Source organism: Drosophila yakuba, chromosome 2L (genome assembly GCF_016746365.2).
Source record: "Drosophila yakuba strain Tai18E2 chromosome 2L, Prin_Dyak_Tai18E2_2.1, whole genome shotgun sequence".
Classification (NCBI taxonomy): Eukaryota; Metazoa; Arthropoda; class Insecta; order Diptera; family Drosophilidae; genus Drosophila; species Drosophila yakuba.
In genome coordinates this window covers 6445932-6459308 of record NC_052527.2, presented here as the reverse complement: position 1 = coordinate 6459308, position 13377 = coordinate 6445932, and the positions used below count along the sequence as shown (strand labels likewise).

Here is a 13377-nt window from a genome sequence, read left to right as displayed (position 1 = left end):
GAAAGCATAAAGTAGTCGTTTATTGATTTCCAAGCCCAAAGCATTGGACTTGTCTATCAACCTGTCCAAATCCGGCACTCCATCGATTGCCTTCAATTGGATTTACTCTTATTTTTCAACAACCATTTGTTTGCCTGCTGCGGTCTTTGGAATATTTTCATTCATAAAACTCGAGCGACGTCGGCTGGGTAATAGGATTATGCCAGAGGCGCACACGTGCTCAGTGTCAGAGGCATCGGCTCCATCTGCAGCTCCAGCCGCCTCCATCTGTGACCAGATGCCGAGTCCAGCTTGAGATGGCAGCTCGACGACTGGAAGTTGGACGGCTTGACCGATTCAAGTTAAGTGCAGAAATGCATCGGCAGTCGCTGAGCGCTGGGTCTCAAATGCTCGCTGCCTCTTTATTGCCATGGCTCTTATTATTAGTGACGGATTTCCGAGTCATTAGACAAAGTTATGTCGCGGACCACCGCGTCTGTTTAAGCTACTTAAGTGCGCCGCCCACAGTCCACAGTCCACTGTCCACGACCCAAAGATCAAGAATCAAGAATCGAGCATCGAGGTTGGGTTGGATTGGACTTGACTAAAGTGGTGGACAGCGATTGCTCGAGGGGAGTGACTTGCTCATGTCGCAATTGACAGGCGTCAGCTTTGGGCACTAAACAGCTCAGCTCAGCGTTTAATAAAGCAAATAAGCTGATAAATGCCAGTGATTGTTGGCCCGAATGCGACGCATTAATCTACAGGGGGAAAGGCTTTCTTCTCCAAAACCCCGAACGCCGTTGGGCTTCCAAGCGGGTCACCCACGGCACTTAAACACAAATCAATATCTTTATTATACAAAAACAAACAGCCAGTCAGCCAGCCAGCCAGCTTGTTTTACGAGCTGAAAAGCGTCTTGTTTAACTGCCCTGGACAATGAGCACCCGCTGGGCGCGCTAAGAAAAAATCACTTGGCATCGGAGCTGGCGACAGTGTGCTGGAGTAGGAGCTGCAGGAGGAACTGGAGCCGGAGTAGGTCCCCAATTGGGATGCGCAGGCGAAGGGTCCTGCTTTCGGATAATTTATGACCAACCAGTTCGGCCCAAGCGCCAGTTGACAGTAAGTCACCAGCGGGAAGAGCCCACAGCCAGCTGTCCGGATGAGTCAGCGCTGGAAAGTGGTGGTGGTGGTAGAGGTGGTGGGTTTTCAAGGCTTCGCCCGTCGGGTGGTGGAGGGAACTACTCAGTGGAAAACCTCAGGCAAAGTTTAAAGTTTGGATGTGAAACACATTGTTTTTGTCTCGTGGAAACAGCAGCAGATACAGATACCCAACTCATTTTTATGACTAATCGCAGGCGATGACAGGCTGGCAATGCCAACTTTACTCTTCATGTAAGTAACTTTGGTAATTGCTATAAGATCGCGATTAGATACACACGCACACATTAATTGATTTAATTCAACTTGTGGGTACAATGAAATATAGGGATTTATAGTACTCATGTGTATGCCATTGTAATGTAGCCCTATTGCACCTGTTGATTGGAGCCACCGCGATGGGAAACCCCTTTGCTGATCCCTTCAAGACGATGCGCCCCCCGTTGGCGTGACCATTGTTGATTTTGCTGCCCTTGTGATTGTGACTGTCGTCCACATACCTATCGCACTGAAGTTTATTGACTTTTGTATAGACATTCTCGATTGTGGATTTGGCTGATGTTTCTTTTTTGTTTAGCCGCGGGCTATGTAAACGGCGCCAGATTTCGATTTCGAGACAGTCACCAACACTCACCAACATTCACCCCATCACACACACACTCACAACTGGTTATTTTCTAAAAGGGTCAAGTGTCAGCCAGCAGAGAAGCAGGGCCCACAAAGGAGAGGTAGAAAAAATAACAAATTACACAATATAAATAAATAAATAAACTCTGTCTGAAGGAATAAAGGCTAGATCTGACTTATGCAGTGGGCAATTATGGGTATTAATAGAGGTGTAATCCGTGCATATACTCTCGAATTTAGACTAACAAACTGCTGCTTGGAGGATCATTAAACACATTCCTCAAAAATTACAAGCCGCTTTCATAAAACCCAATCAAATATGTAAACTGTGACATTCCGCCACTTGGCCACAACGCCACCCCCTCGAATCGCGTATCAGGCACATTCCAAGATGAAGCGATAAGGGCAAGTGTTTGATGACCCTGCCGCAGACCCAACACTCGACCCATCATCATCTTGATGGGCCTCATCAGTGTCAGGGAGTTGGGAGTGGAGTGGAGTGAATTGGAGTCGGAAGATCTTGGCACGTGTAAACGACACCCAAATTAGAGGCAGATTATTTAATGTTCGTCTGGGCCACTCGGCTTATCTGCGACTCTTCCGAGAATCGGGTACGTGAGGTAGAGTCGTGGGTCTGGCTGATTCCGGCGGAGCTGCAGCTACCAGTGGTGCCTTGATGAGCTTATCACAACCATATCGGCCCAAGCCAACTCAGCCGCCCCAGCAGCTTTGTCATGTAAATGCGTCCAAAATCAATCTCAAACTTGGCGCCAGCCTAATGAGGAAAAAGCGAGAGGCACAGCAGGTGCCCCCGAACGCACTTCCCCGCAAAGCTCGGTTAATTGAGTTATAAAAATTATACTTTATGCATACAATTTGCATTTTTATGCGCCTCAAATGTAACGTGCACCGATTTGATTTATGGAACAAGTCTCAATCTCCGATGCCCGATGCCCGTTGTCCATTGCTGTGGCCCCGTGGGCGGCTGGAAATGTGACAAATGGCTAGGTGTGACTTATAGCATTTAAGGTGACGATCATTTGAATGGAGATAAGCCCGGGCTTTCCTCTCTCACACATCTACGGTTTCAGAAGGGATTCAAATCGGGTGATTTCGAAATGTCAGCATCATGGCAGATTCGCGTGCGGCTCCTCGCCGAAATATAAGCAAAACTACCATGGAAAATGCCATTTATGCGATATAAAACCATCAAAACCGCAAGATCAGCGCCGTATCAACCTGGAAACACGCCAGGGGAACCTTTTTTTTTTAACTTTTTGTCAATTACATATCCAGTGAGATAAGGGCGGTGATGGGGATGAATTTCGGTCTACAAGAACTATTAATGCCCTGAAATAAACTAAAGTTTATATATAAATATTTATTGAGTTATAAGCATGGGGTATTCTGTGGCAACTAATTAGTAAATAAATAATAATTTATCCACTCGTATTTTTCTGATCATTATTAGAACTTGCTCAGAACTGGCTGTTTTTTCTATTAGCCTGAGAACAAAATCATTTGAAAAACCTCCCAAAAAGTGAAGTACAGTATAAACTCGTTATCCGATTTCAAGAAAGCCAGCTACCTTAGCACTTTTATAGAGAATAAGCCGCAGACAACTGAATGACGCGCTTTTATTTTGCATGATTTTTGCACCCGCTAGTTTTCTTTATAATTCTGCCATTATTTGTTGCATGTTTTGACATTTTTATAGCTTCAGCGACGACATTGCGCATTTCTGCTTAGCTGCACATAGAAACTGAATCTCAACATAACACTTTCAAAATGGCTAACTGGGCCATAAAAAACGTTGACGGGCATACGTCAAACTGATGGCCAGTTGCCCATCGTCTTGGCCAGCCAGCTGCCTTGCCTTATCGGGCCAACACGTTTTGTCCTTAAACGTTTTACAGCTACCAACTGTCGAGCTGGAGTCCAGTTCTCCAGCCACGGAACTGGAGGAGCTGAAGGAGCTGGAGAAGCTGGGACTGGCATCCACTGAAAGGCTGCTGGATGGAACACCCATTTAACAAGTCAGCCCGTGCGGGCAAGACCATAAATATTGGCAATTTAACAGAGTCAACAGTATGGCACTCTGGCACTCGACGGCACAACTTTGGACTGGGGGACATTGGGCATTTGGCTGCCGAACGGGCTGGGGGGCTGGGGGGTAGCCAAATCGGAGGGGGGTGGGGACTCTGGATTGGGGGTCCATAATACACCTTGTCGTACACGATCCTTATCTCTTGGAATTTCTCGTGCGTGTCTGGCGTGGCAAAAAGTATAAAAACAAAGCACCACGAACCTAAAGCAGCTCATTGAAGTTCACCGAATGCTGGATGCACTACATGTCCTGAAAAAGTTGTACTGAAAAGTTAATCATTGGCACATATAGGGTTAAGAAAATAGGTAGCCATATGAATAATGAGCAATATGAAAAACAGTGAAACTGGTCATTAGTGTGAAACCAAAAAAATAATTTAATTTTGCTGCCAGAATCTCGCTACAATTATGCATTTCCTCTTTTACTCTATGCTTTTGCAACACCTGAAATGTAGATTAGTTTTCAATTGGAAGACTTTAAATAATGTACAACTAACGCTAATTCAGAGTTAGGACTAGTCCAGCACAAAGGCTGCGGAGTAGCTATGATACCCTTGCTGCAACTGCGGGTAGTGATAGCCTGGTCAGGAGCTGTCGCTGTCGGTTGCCGACTTTGGCAGCGGGAATGGAGATGGAGTTGGAGCTGGGATGGAGCAGGGATGGAGCTGGGATGGACCAGGGATGGAGTTGGAGCTGGAGCTGCAGTCGGAGTGCGCGTGAAAAATTAGCCGTGGAAATGCGTGTTGTGGTTGTTGTTGTTTCCGTTCTGGTTGTTCTTATTGGTGTTGTTGCTTTGGTGGTGGTGTTGTTGCTGGTGATGTTGATGTTGTGGCCTGTCGCCATTTCTCGTGGGGCGACTAATAAGCACAACAAGCTCATAAAATTTCGAAAGCTGCGCAGTCCGATTTTATTTCCTTTTAAATTGTACACGCGCTTTGAGCATTTTTACCCCGTTTCGCTGCAAGATATTCGATTTGGATTGGTATTTTCTGGGTGGAGTGTGGAGTGTGTGATTTGTTTAGCATTTACACGCATCATTAGAGCTTGTTGTACAACGGCGACCTAATGATAGATTAATAACAATGCCACAACATAAAAGACAAGCTTTCTATTCCGATGATGGCCGTATAGACATTGACATTGGGCCCCACAGCGACGGCAACAACAACCACATGGAGCAGCCAGCAGACAGAAACAACAACAACAACAAGAACAGTGGGGCGACATCCATGGAGACAAAGACAAAGACGGACAGAGTCCAGCGGACGAAGAAGCGTGCCAAGCCAATCTTGGGTCAACGGTCCGGCAGCCGGAGCGCTTTAACCCTCGCGCGGGTCAGAAGGTTCGATATCGCCCCAGTCACTCATACCGAGATTATACTGAAAATCTATGGTATAGGAAATATAACAAAAAAAAAACTTTATGATTATACCTAGAATGGTTATTAGTTATTAACTTCTCTTAACCCAGATATAGCTTGTAAAAGTTACCACTTGAAGGGAGGCAAAGTGTGGTGCTGCCCAAGGGTTAACTGGAATCTCCGATCTGAGCCTATCTGGCCTGTTAATTGATTGTTACATTCGCCTCGTGTGACCGAGTGTCTGTTTATGTTGGTGGATGTGTCTGGACAGCTTCCCCCTCATACATTTCGTGGGATTAACCCACACCACAGATGAGCACAGAACTCCACCTTTGCCCCAGCTGCGATGCAGACGTGTTGTTTTTTATGATTGCCCATTTTTGACAATGAATAAAAATGATTATAGTGTCGCACGTTTTGGTGGCTGTAATTTAATTAAAGCGATGTCGCCACGACCCGCATCACGATCACGGCATGCTCCATGAGGGTTTTCCCGGAATTTCCCCACCAACCATGCCAGAGATTCATACAGGTGACAAATGCTGCACAGTTCGGGAAGGTAACTAATTTATAAAGTCCGATTTGTGTGCGAGAAAATCGCAGCTGGAAAAAAAAGGGATGCGGATGCGAATGGGAAAACAAACGCAGCACTTGAGGAGTCAGGACTTTTTCGAATATTTGCGCTTGCTTTTGGGCGAACGGAAGTGCGGCAAATACAGCTGGATTCGTTCGGCAAACAGAATCGAAATAAAATCATTTTTCGCTTCGCTTAATGAAACTGCCTTGGCTGTCCAGATGGCTGAGGAAAAGTGGAAGGTGGACGAGGACGTGGATGAGGATGAGCAGCCGGGAAAAACTTGTGCGGCTTCTGTGCTCCGTGAGCCTGTGAACCTGTTTGCACTAAACACGAAAGAGAAAGAAAAAACCAAACGACTGAAACCATGAATGAACTGCAACTTGGACTTGGGCGGGCATTGTCACTGTCGATACAGATATATAGAAATGCACTCAAGGTAACTTCCTACTTGGCCGGTATCCGATTTCATCCCAACCTCTTTTCCCCTAACAGATTATTGCACCTCCGCGACTCAGCCGTCCAACGTTATATTTAGCGGTCAGCCCAAGAAAAAGCCAAACAGAAATAGCAAACAAAATGGCCAACACACACAAGCGAGGGATCGGGGAACCCATGGAGTTCCACTGCCCCGCCTGCGGTGTGGGAACCTTCAATATTGATTGATTGAGCAGCCGTTGTCCGGCGCTCGGGGTCGGGGTCACCACCACCACTCTGGGCCCTTCGACGGGGGGATTTGGGGTGGAATGGCTTTAAAGTAGCAACATTCGGAAAATAATCCATAACATTGTTTAATTTATTGGATAAAACAATATGCCTTTTAAAATTAAAGTTTAATTCTTAGTTAAAATTTACTTCTTAGAGACTTATTTAGTAAATGCATATTTCGTTGATGTCAGCAACAGTTTTTAGGTAAAACTTCCATTCACAAACACATCCTAAGTATCCACATACTCCAGGGAAACATTTTATCTCTAGAAGAAAATCTAAAAAATTTACAACCGCCAGTTGTGCAGAAGTATTTTTTAAAGGACTCCACTCCCTGGAATTACATCCCCCTTGGGAGCCCAGATTGATGACACTATTTGTTGTGACAAGCATTAACTGGTGGTTTCTCACACACTAGATCTTCCCGCACCCTGATCCGCATCCCAATTAGCAGGGAGGGAGGAGTCGCCCCTCCGGAAAAACGGAAACAAATTGTTGACACCTAAAAACAAAACTGCTCCTCGGAAATTCCCTTGGGAGATCTGCGTGCTGAGGTGGCGCCCCTTGGCGTACGGGGAAATATTAATAAAAATAATTAATTGTGTTAAATAACCAATTTTCGTACTAAACGATGGCAGAGCCGCGCATAAGTGCAGCTATATAGCTTTACTTCCCACAGGTCTTGTGTTTCCCGCACTCCAAAAATTGCCTTCGGTGTAATTCAACTCGGGAGCCCTGCGGAGAACGGAGGAGCATTATTTTGCTGGCTTGCCGGCCATGTTTGAATTCGAGTCGCCAACATGTTTACATAACACAGACTAGATTTTCAATTTTAAATTATATATATTCACATAATTCGAATTTTGCTGATGGCCAAACTTTGCCGAAAAAGTTGCAAGGAATGTAGTAATCGGAGCGTTCTAATCCTCCGCGTAAGGTCTGTAGCTGACAATTTGGCGCGCCACGATGTTGAGTATCTCGCGGGCGGCCATATCCTGGCGGTCGTCCACAATAGCCGTTATCCTGGCGCACTCCTTTATGTAGTTCTCCAGCTCCCGCTGGTTGAGAGCCCTTCTCTGTGGCTCCTTGGACTGCAGCGCCTGCAGCACCTGGCCGGTCATGTGCGCCAGCTGGGAACGAGCTCCGCTGAAGGTCTCGTCGAGATCGTATAGCTCCAGCGGTGGAGCCGAAGGCTCGCTGAAGATGGGCGGAAAGGTGGCCAACTGGACGTTGGGCAGCGGAATCTCGAACTGCGGCTTGATGATCTTCAGCGGCTCGTACTTGACGTGCAGTTGCTCGTAGGTATCCATGACGTCCTTGAGCAGGCGGTTGCTCAGCCTGCAGAGCCTCATGTCGAACATCTGCTTGAAGTCCGTGGGCATGTCGGTGCCAATCGAGTCAATCAGGCAGGCCTTGGGCATATCGGCCAGGAACCCAATATCGGTGAAGTACTTGTTGTCGCTCAGCTTTGGAACATGATGTAATTAGTTATAGGGAACACTTGATATTGGTAATTCACCTACCTCCACATCATTGAAGTCCAAGTGGGTGTAGGTAATCTCATCTGCTCCGAGCAGCTTTATCAGGTACTCAAACATGGCATCGTTGGTCTTGTCCTGCAGATACTTATCATGCCAAATGTATCCAGATCCCACCGCCAGGATTTTTCCACCTTTCCCGTTTGTAAAGTAGCCGGCTAGGGGACGATTGAAGGGATAGACAACTGGGCCCGTGGTAAGCAGGACATTCGCAGGCTCAGATACATTCAGCGTGGCTCCATAGGGGTATTGAAAGTGTATCTTGTACTTCTCGTCACTGAAATCGTAGTCCACCTTCTCGATGTCCAGCTTGAGGAGATGTCGCCACATGGACTCGCAGACAACGCCGCCACCCACGATACACTCCTTGGGATGGAAATTCTTGTAGTAGTGCGGTCGCACCACAGTGTCGCCGTTGATGTAGATCCCATACTGCTCCAGGAAGAAGTTTACGTTTGTATTGAACTCCGGCTCCCCACCTTCACCCAGGAACACCACCAGACTGCCTCCTTGCACCTCCACGTAATGCTTCAATACCTCGAATTCGTCCTCCGTGAATCGATCCTGTGGTCCGGCGAGAACGAAAATCTTTACCCGAGCCAAACGCTCCTTCCTGAGTTCCGCATCATTTCTGTTAAAATATTAAAATATATATTGATAGTTTATTCGAGTGTTTTGGTGTATCGCTAAAACTAATTCAATATAAAGATTAAAAATTCGGTTTTAAAGATAAAATAGAAGTATTATAATAAGTATAAGCTGCTTGATTTTAAAAATAAAATATATTTAGGAAATAAGTATAAGCTGATTGATTTAATTGTTAAAAAACTTTGTTTTTTCACTTATTATAAGTATGTTTATTGACCACGTATAATTTTTGGGATACTGACTGTTCCACATTCCAATGAACCTTTAGCTTGCGGTGCAACATTTTATAGTTGTCCGATATTTGGAAGCGTTCATTTTTTGATATATCAAAACAGATAACCGGCTTGCTGGACATGATTTATGCAGTTTCTATTTAACTTAAAAATTATCAAAACAATTTTTTGTTTTTACATATGGTTGCCCGGCAACGCGGTGGCGCCCTCTCGCGGATCCGATAACAGTGCTTTGCCGGTGTTTTGAAACACTTAGGAGTGCGTAATTGTTGAACACTGCAGAGTGACCGTTGTAAAATATTTTTAAAAAGTTGGTATATAAGTATATACGGAAATTATTAGTTATTTATTGTCCTAAGCACCCACCTGTTTAAGGCAGACTTTACATTAATTGTGTTAAATATATGTAAATCCCATAAAATGTTTTTTTTTATAGCCCTATAATTAGTTTAATCACAAATTTATTAAATATTTTCTAGCGCCTGCGGTATTTTTTTCTTACTTTCCCGCGGTCACACTGGATCTAGTTGTGTGAAAAATTACGAAAGAATTTTTGGTGTTCATCACTTAAGACCGACCGAAATTTTCGCAAAACGAACAATGGCACAGATCTGTGGACGCATGGCGCTCCGTGCTGCCGCACGCCAGAATGTTGCCTACACGCCCGTGCGCTTCTGCAAAAGTAAGTGGTGAAAAGCAGGGGGGAAATCCCACTGCCAGCTGCTTTTCGGTCACGTTCGTCGACTTGGCGGAGGTTCTGCTCTGGAATTGCATAATATTGGCGTGCTGGTGATAGAACACCAAGGCACTGTGCTCCACACTCCTGGAAAGCTGCAGGCTTGGACCCACAGAAAAGTGTCTATGGAAAGTGCGAGGTTATGTAATAACTATGCGCTGGGAAATGTGCGACTTGTGGACGGAGAGGGGGAGCGGTGACACTTCAGTGCGGAGTTAGCACCTCGACAGAAGCTGGCCGGGATTAACCTCCGAAGACCGCTACTTGTGACAGAGCCTCCGGATTTGGGGCGTCTGCTGTTTATGTAACCAGTGGCCCAGTCGCTTATCAATTTATGAGCTAATTCCTAATTGCGTTTCCCACTTCTCCGCATTGCAGTGATGAACGATCCTTTGGAGCACGCCACTGGTATCGAGAAGCGCGAGCTGCTGCTCAAGGCCGCCGGCAACGATAATCCCTTCGACATGAAGGTCTTCAAGCGGGGCGCCGGCACCAAGGAGAACCCCAACCTTATTCCATCGGCCTTCGATGCCCGCATTGTGGGCTGCATCTGTAAGTAGTCCAAGATCACTAGCTGCGGTCAGGATAATGGCACTATTTAGAGTATTCTATCAGCAACTTTCAATATTTTGTTCTATTTATATGCATTGCTATAACGCGTTTGTGCGAATCAAACAATGTGTCGCGTAAATGTATTTATTATATATTGCTTAAACTTTTTATGAACGCTCTTATGAACTATACATCGTACTTGAATGTTTTTATCCCGAATTAGATAATGTTTTGAATAATTTGTTGCACAAACTTAAACTTACCGAGTCAAATTCGACTGAATTACTTAAAAATTGCTAAGAAAAGATGAGTGCCTTTATGCTGACCAAAACTAAGGCCACCATTCGAGTTGAATACTTTCTAACATACTTTTTAATCCAACTCAGGCGAAGAGGATCAGACCTACGTGCAATGGATGTGGCTGCAGAAGGGCAACCAGAAGCGCTGTGAGTGCGGTCACTGGTTCAAGCTGGTGGAGAAGGCAGCTGTTTAAAGTTATTATTAATTAATTCAATAAACCAATTAATAACAAAAACACAACAACTACTAAGCTAAAAGTCAACCCACTTAGCTGTCCAAATAAACAAACATCAACCCAAAAAAAAACCGAAACTGTGAACAGTAAGGAGAGAAAGGGCGGCGCTGCTTCCATTTTCAGATCTGCAATCGTATTTTCCAACGCAGCCGAGGAAAGATGCTTTTTTTCACACCAAAAAACGAACAATAAAGTCTAAAGAAGAGAGTTTGAGTGAAAATAAAAGGATTTCATTTGCAAAAAGCTTCATGTGCATTGTTAGGATGTACCTAAAAACCGGAGAAAAGGTATTTTCGTGTAAAATTTTAAAAATCGGAGAACTAATTCGAAATTAGGTAAACTAGTAGGCGTCTGAATAAGCATTCAAACATTTTTAAAGGCTTTGGTTCACACTTACAACTCACTCAAAGTGAGAATTTCTCTTCCGATAGTAGTACAATCCTATCTGAAAACTCCTGTAAAAATGTCGTCCTACATTTCGCGTCTACTTAAGGCTCAGTCCGCATCCAAGCGTCTTATTTCGAATTTAACACAGCGCGACGGAAAGCTAAGCTCTTTGCTTCGGCGACTAGGATTGCAGCGGCTGGGAGAAGCAGCTGCTGCTCCTGGACAGCGTCCTATATCGACAACTCAGGTGCAAAAATCGGGTATGTAGTTTGTTGGAGCTTTCAAAGATCCCCAGATCAGTTCTCATGTCCCATTAGCACTTATTGAGGACGAACAACTGGTCACCGGTATTCAAAAGCGCGAAATGCTGCTGGCTAAGCAGGGCTGCGAGGACCCTTGGGGTTTCTCCAAGGTAATAAGGCGCGGATCAGGAAGGGAGAATGATCCCACAGTCGTGCCATCGGCGTTCGATGCTCGCATCGTAGGCTGTCTGTGCCTGGACGACCGTTTGCCCAAGTGGATGTGGATTGAGAAGGACGAGGGACCCAAACGGTGCGAGTGCGGCCACTTTTTCGTCTTAAAGAACGTCCCACCCGTCTAGATCGATGTCACAGAGCGCTGTACTTAACACAAACACACCTGGCATGATCCTCACCTAGTATTAAACATTGCATGATATTATCAAAACAAAAGCTTACATGTATTTGTTAGTCGCACAACAACTATCTTAGCGTATAGCCTGTCAAAAGGTAGCCACTATTTCCGCTCATATTCACTTCCGGATGGGTGCGGTTGGGCAGGATCTGGTAGGTGCGCAACCAGTTCGAGGTCAAGTGCAGACCCGTCACCTTGCCTGTGGTTTTCAGCTCCATGAATGTCTCTTGCAGTAGCTCCTTGCAGGTGCTGAATACTACCACGGGTCTTGATGGTTTTACAAGAGGCAGCAGCGCATGTAGAATGCTGGACGGGTGCTCCTTGGCAGCCACCACCAGGCTGTCGAATTCAGCGTGCATTAGGGCTGTGGCTCGCTTATTTTCCAAATGCCACCGCGGAGGTCCCTTTGCTCCTATAAGAACAGAAATAGTATTTGCACTTGTCTGGATAAGTTTACTATATTGTAAGCAATACCTTCTCTACCATTCTTTGACTCATCCAGCTTGGGTTTCTTTGTGATCGGTTCTACAGCCTCCGGTTGTTCCTCCGTTGGCGTCTCCGGCTGGGTTTCCTGGGGTTCACTTTCACTGGGTTCCACCGCCGGGATTTCTGTCACCTTCGCCTCTTCTCCTTGGTAGAACTCTCTCAAGACGGAATAGAGATTAACGGAAATGCATCGCTGCTGCTGCTCCAGGGGTAGTTTTAAAGCTAACAGCGCTTGTTTCTGGGGCACATTTCCCGGATGCATGTGCACCAAGGTGCCTTCTGTGCCTGCGCCTATGGAGTTGAGCATGGCCGCCGGCAGTAGACCATTGGTGCCACTTTCGTACAGCAGATAGCTTCCGAAACCACAGACGCCCGAGTAAGAAATAATCTGCGACAATGTGTCAACGCGAATGCCCATAACCTTCTCCGAGTCTTGGCGGTAAAAGATGTCCAGCATCAGCCGGATCGTCGGCTGGCGGATCTGAACGAACTCGAAATACTTTTTCTCCTTCTTTAGCAGGTACTTCTCCTGGGAGTACTCTGTTCGGTTGTGGAAGGTCTTTGAATTCTCCACAAGCTTCTCGATGATTTTGCTGGAGTCGTTGCCCTCCTCCCGCAGTTGGGCAATGTCCTCTGGCTTCAGGGTCTGCGCTTCCCCGTCATCGCAGATGTCCCGGTTATCCGCTCCACTGCTGGAGATTCCCAGAACCTCACGGGTGCTTCGCAGCTCTGTCTCGCTGCACAGCTCCAGGGTGTGTTGCCTCTGCGCACCCCTTTTGCCTGGCTTTGTCTCCTTGACGCACATCTTGAACGTGGACCCATAGGGTTGGTCCAAAAGGGACTTCAGCTCCAGTGTTTCTTTGCCCAAAGTGGCCGTGGTGTCCAGGCTGCCGAACTTTTGTAGCTTCGTATACTTCTGCCGCTGGATGACTATGTAGTCGCCCAATTGGATTCTAGGAATGGCCTCTTCAGTGGCCATTGTCGCTACTCTATGTAATGATTCTTATAAACAACGTGTTTGTCGAAAACAAACGAAAAGCCGCAAATTCTAAGGGGGGCTAGAAGAGGAAGAAAAGTTCAGTGCTGGAAAACG

General features: G+C 46.0%; 4 protein-coding genes across 4 annotated transcripts; 2 read left to right on the top strand and 2 right to left on the bottom strand.

Annotated features, from left to right (window-relative positions):
* Positions 1 to 7338: 7338 nt before the first annotated feature.
* On the bottom strand, positions 7339 to 9157 carry LOC6527074 (intraflagellar transport protein 52 homolog). The gene is made up of 3 exons (XM_002088131.4): positions 8944 to 9157; positions 8039 to 8684; positions 7339 to 7981 (listed from the first exon to the last, which is right to left on the bottom strand). Exons 1-3 carry the CDS (start codon positions 9054 to 9056, stop codon positions 7436 to 7438), a joined length of 1305 nt encoding a protein of 434 aa, XP_002088167.2. The 5' UTR covers positions 9057 to 9157; the 3' UTR covers positions 7339 to 7435.
* Positions 9158 to 9435: 278 nt separating this feature from the next.
* On the top strand, positions 9436 to 10977 carry LOC6527073 (cytochrome c oxidase subunit 5B, mitochondrial). Its single transcript, XM_002088130.4, has 3 exons — positions 9436 to 9616; positions 10049 to 10222; positions 10609 to 10977. The coding sequence occupies exons 1-3, from the start codon at positions 9535 to 9537 to the stop codon at positions 10713 to 10715; spliced, it is 363 nt and encodes a 120-aa protein (XP_002088166.1). The 5' UTR covers positions 9436 to 9534; the 3' UTR covers positions 10716 to 10977.
* A 92-nt stretch (positions 10978 to 11069) lies between these two features.
* LOC6527072 (cytochrome c oxidase subunit 5B, mitochondrial) lies at positions 11070 to 11836 on the top strand. The gene is made up of 2 exons (XM_002088129.4): positions 11070 to 11404; positions 11462 to 11836. Exons 1-2 carry the CDS (start codon positions 11221 to 11223, stop codon positions 11743 to 11745), a joined length of 468 nt encoding a protein of 155 aa, XP_002088165.1. The 5' UTR covers positions 11070 to 11220; the 3' UTR covers positions 11746 to 11836.
* Positions 11823 to 13342, bottom strand: LOC6527071 (tRNA (adenine(58)-N(1))-methyltransferase non-catalytic subunit TRM6). Its single transcript, XM_002088128.2, has 2 exons — positions 12273 to 13342; positions 11823 to 12210 (listed from the first exon to the last, which is right to left on the bottom strand). The coding sequence occupies exons 1-2, from the start codon at positions 13261 to 13263 to the stop codon at positions 11867 to 11869; spliced, it is 1335 nt and encodes a 444-aa protein (XP_002088164.1). The 5' UTR covers positions 13264 to 13342; the 3' UTR covers positions 11823 to 11866.
* Positions 13343 to 13377: the final 35 nt, after the last annotated feature.

Excerpts from the sequence above, each read along its gene's own strand:
- LOC6527074 (XM_002088131.4), bottom strand. The coding sequence starts at position 9,056 with ATGTCCAGCAAGCCGGTTATCTGTTTTGATATATCAAAAAATGAACGC. Across the intron at positions 8,685-8,943 it reads GTTCATTGGAATGTGGAACA|AAATGATGCGGAACTCAGGA; the intron begins GTCAGTATCCCA and ends ATATTTTAACAG. Across the intron at positions 7,982-8,038 it reads TGGACTTCAATGATGTGGAG|CTGAGCGACAACAAGTACTT; the intron begins GTAGGTGAATTA and ends CATGTTCCAAAG.
- LOC6527073 (XM_002088130.4), top strand. The coding sequence starts at position 9,535 with ATGGCACAGATCTGTGGACGCATGGCGCTCCGTGCTGCCGCACGCCAG. Across the intron at positions 9,617-10,048 it reads GCCCGTGCGCTTCTGCAAAA|TGATGAACGATCCTTTGGAG; the intron begins GTAAGTGGTGAA and ends TCCGCATTGCAG. Across the intron at positions 10,223-10,608 it reads CCGCATTGTGGGCTGCATCT|GCGAAGAGGATCAGACCTAC; the intron begins GTAAGTAGTCCA and ends AATCCAACTCAG.
- LOC6527072 (XM_002088129.4), top strand. The coding sequence starts at position 11,221 with ATGTCGTCCTACATTTCGCGTCTACTTAAGGCTCAGTCCGCATCCAAG. Across the intron at positions 11,405-11,461 it reads AACTCAGGTGCAAAAATCGG|CACTTATTGAGGACGAACAA; the intron begins GTATGTAGTTTG and ends ATGTCCCATTAG.
- LOC6527071 (XM_002088128.2), bottom strand. The coding sequence starts at position 13,263 with ATGGCCACTGAAGAGGCCATTCCTAGAATCCAATTGGGCGACTACATA. Across the intron at positions 12,211-12,272 it reads GTCAAAGAATGGTAGAGAAG|GAGCAAAGGGACCTCCGCGG; the intron begins GTATTGCTTACA and ends CTGTTCTTATAG.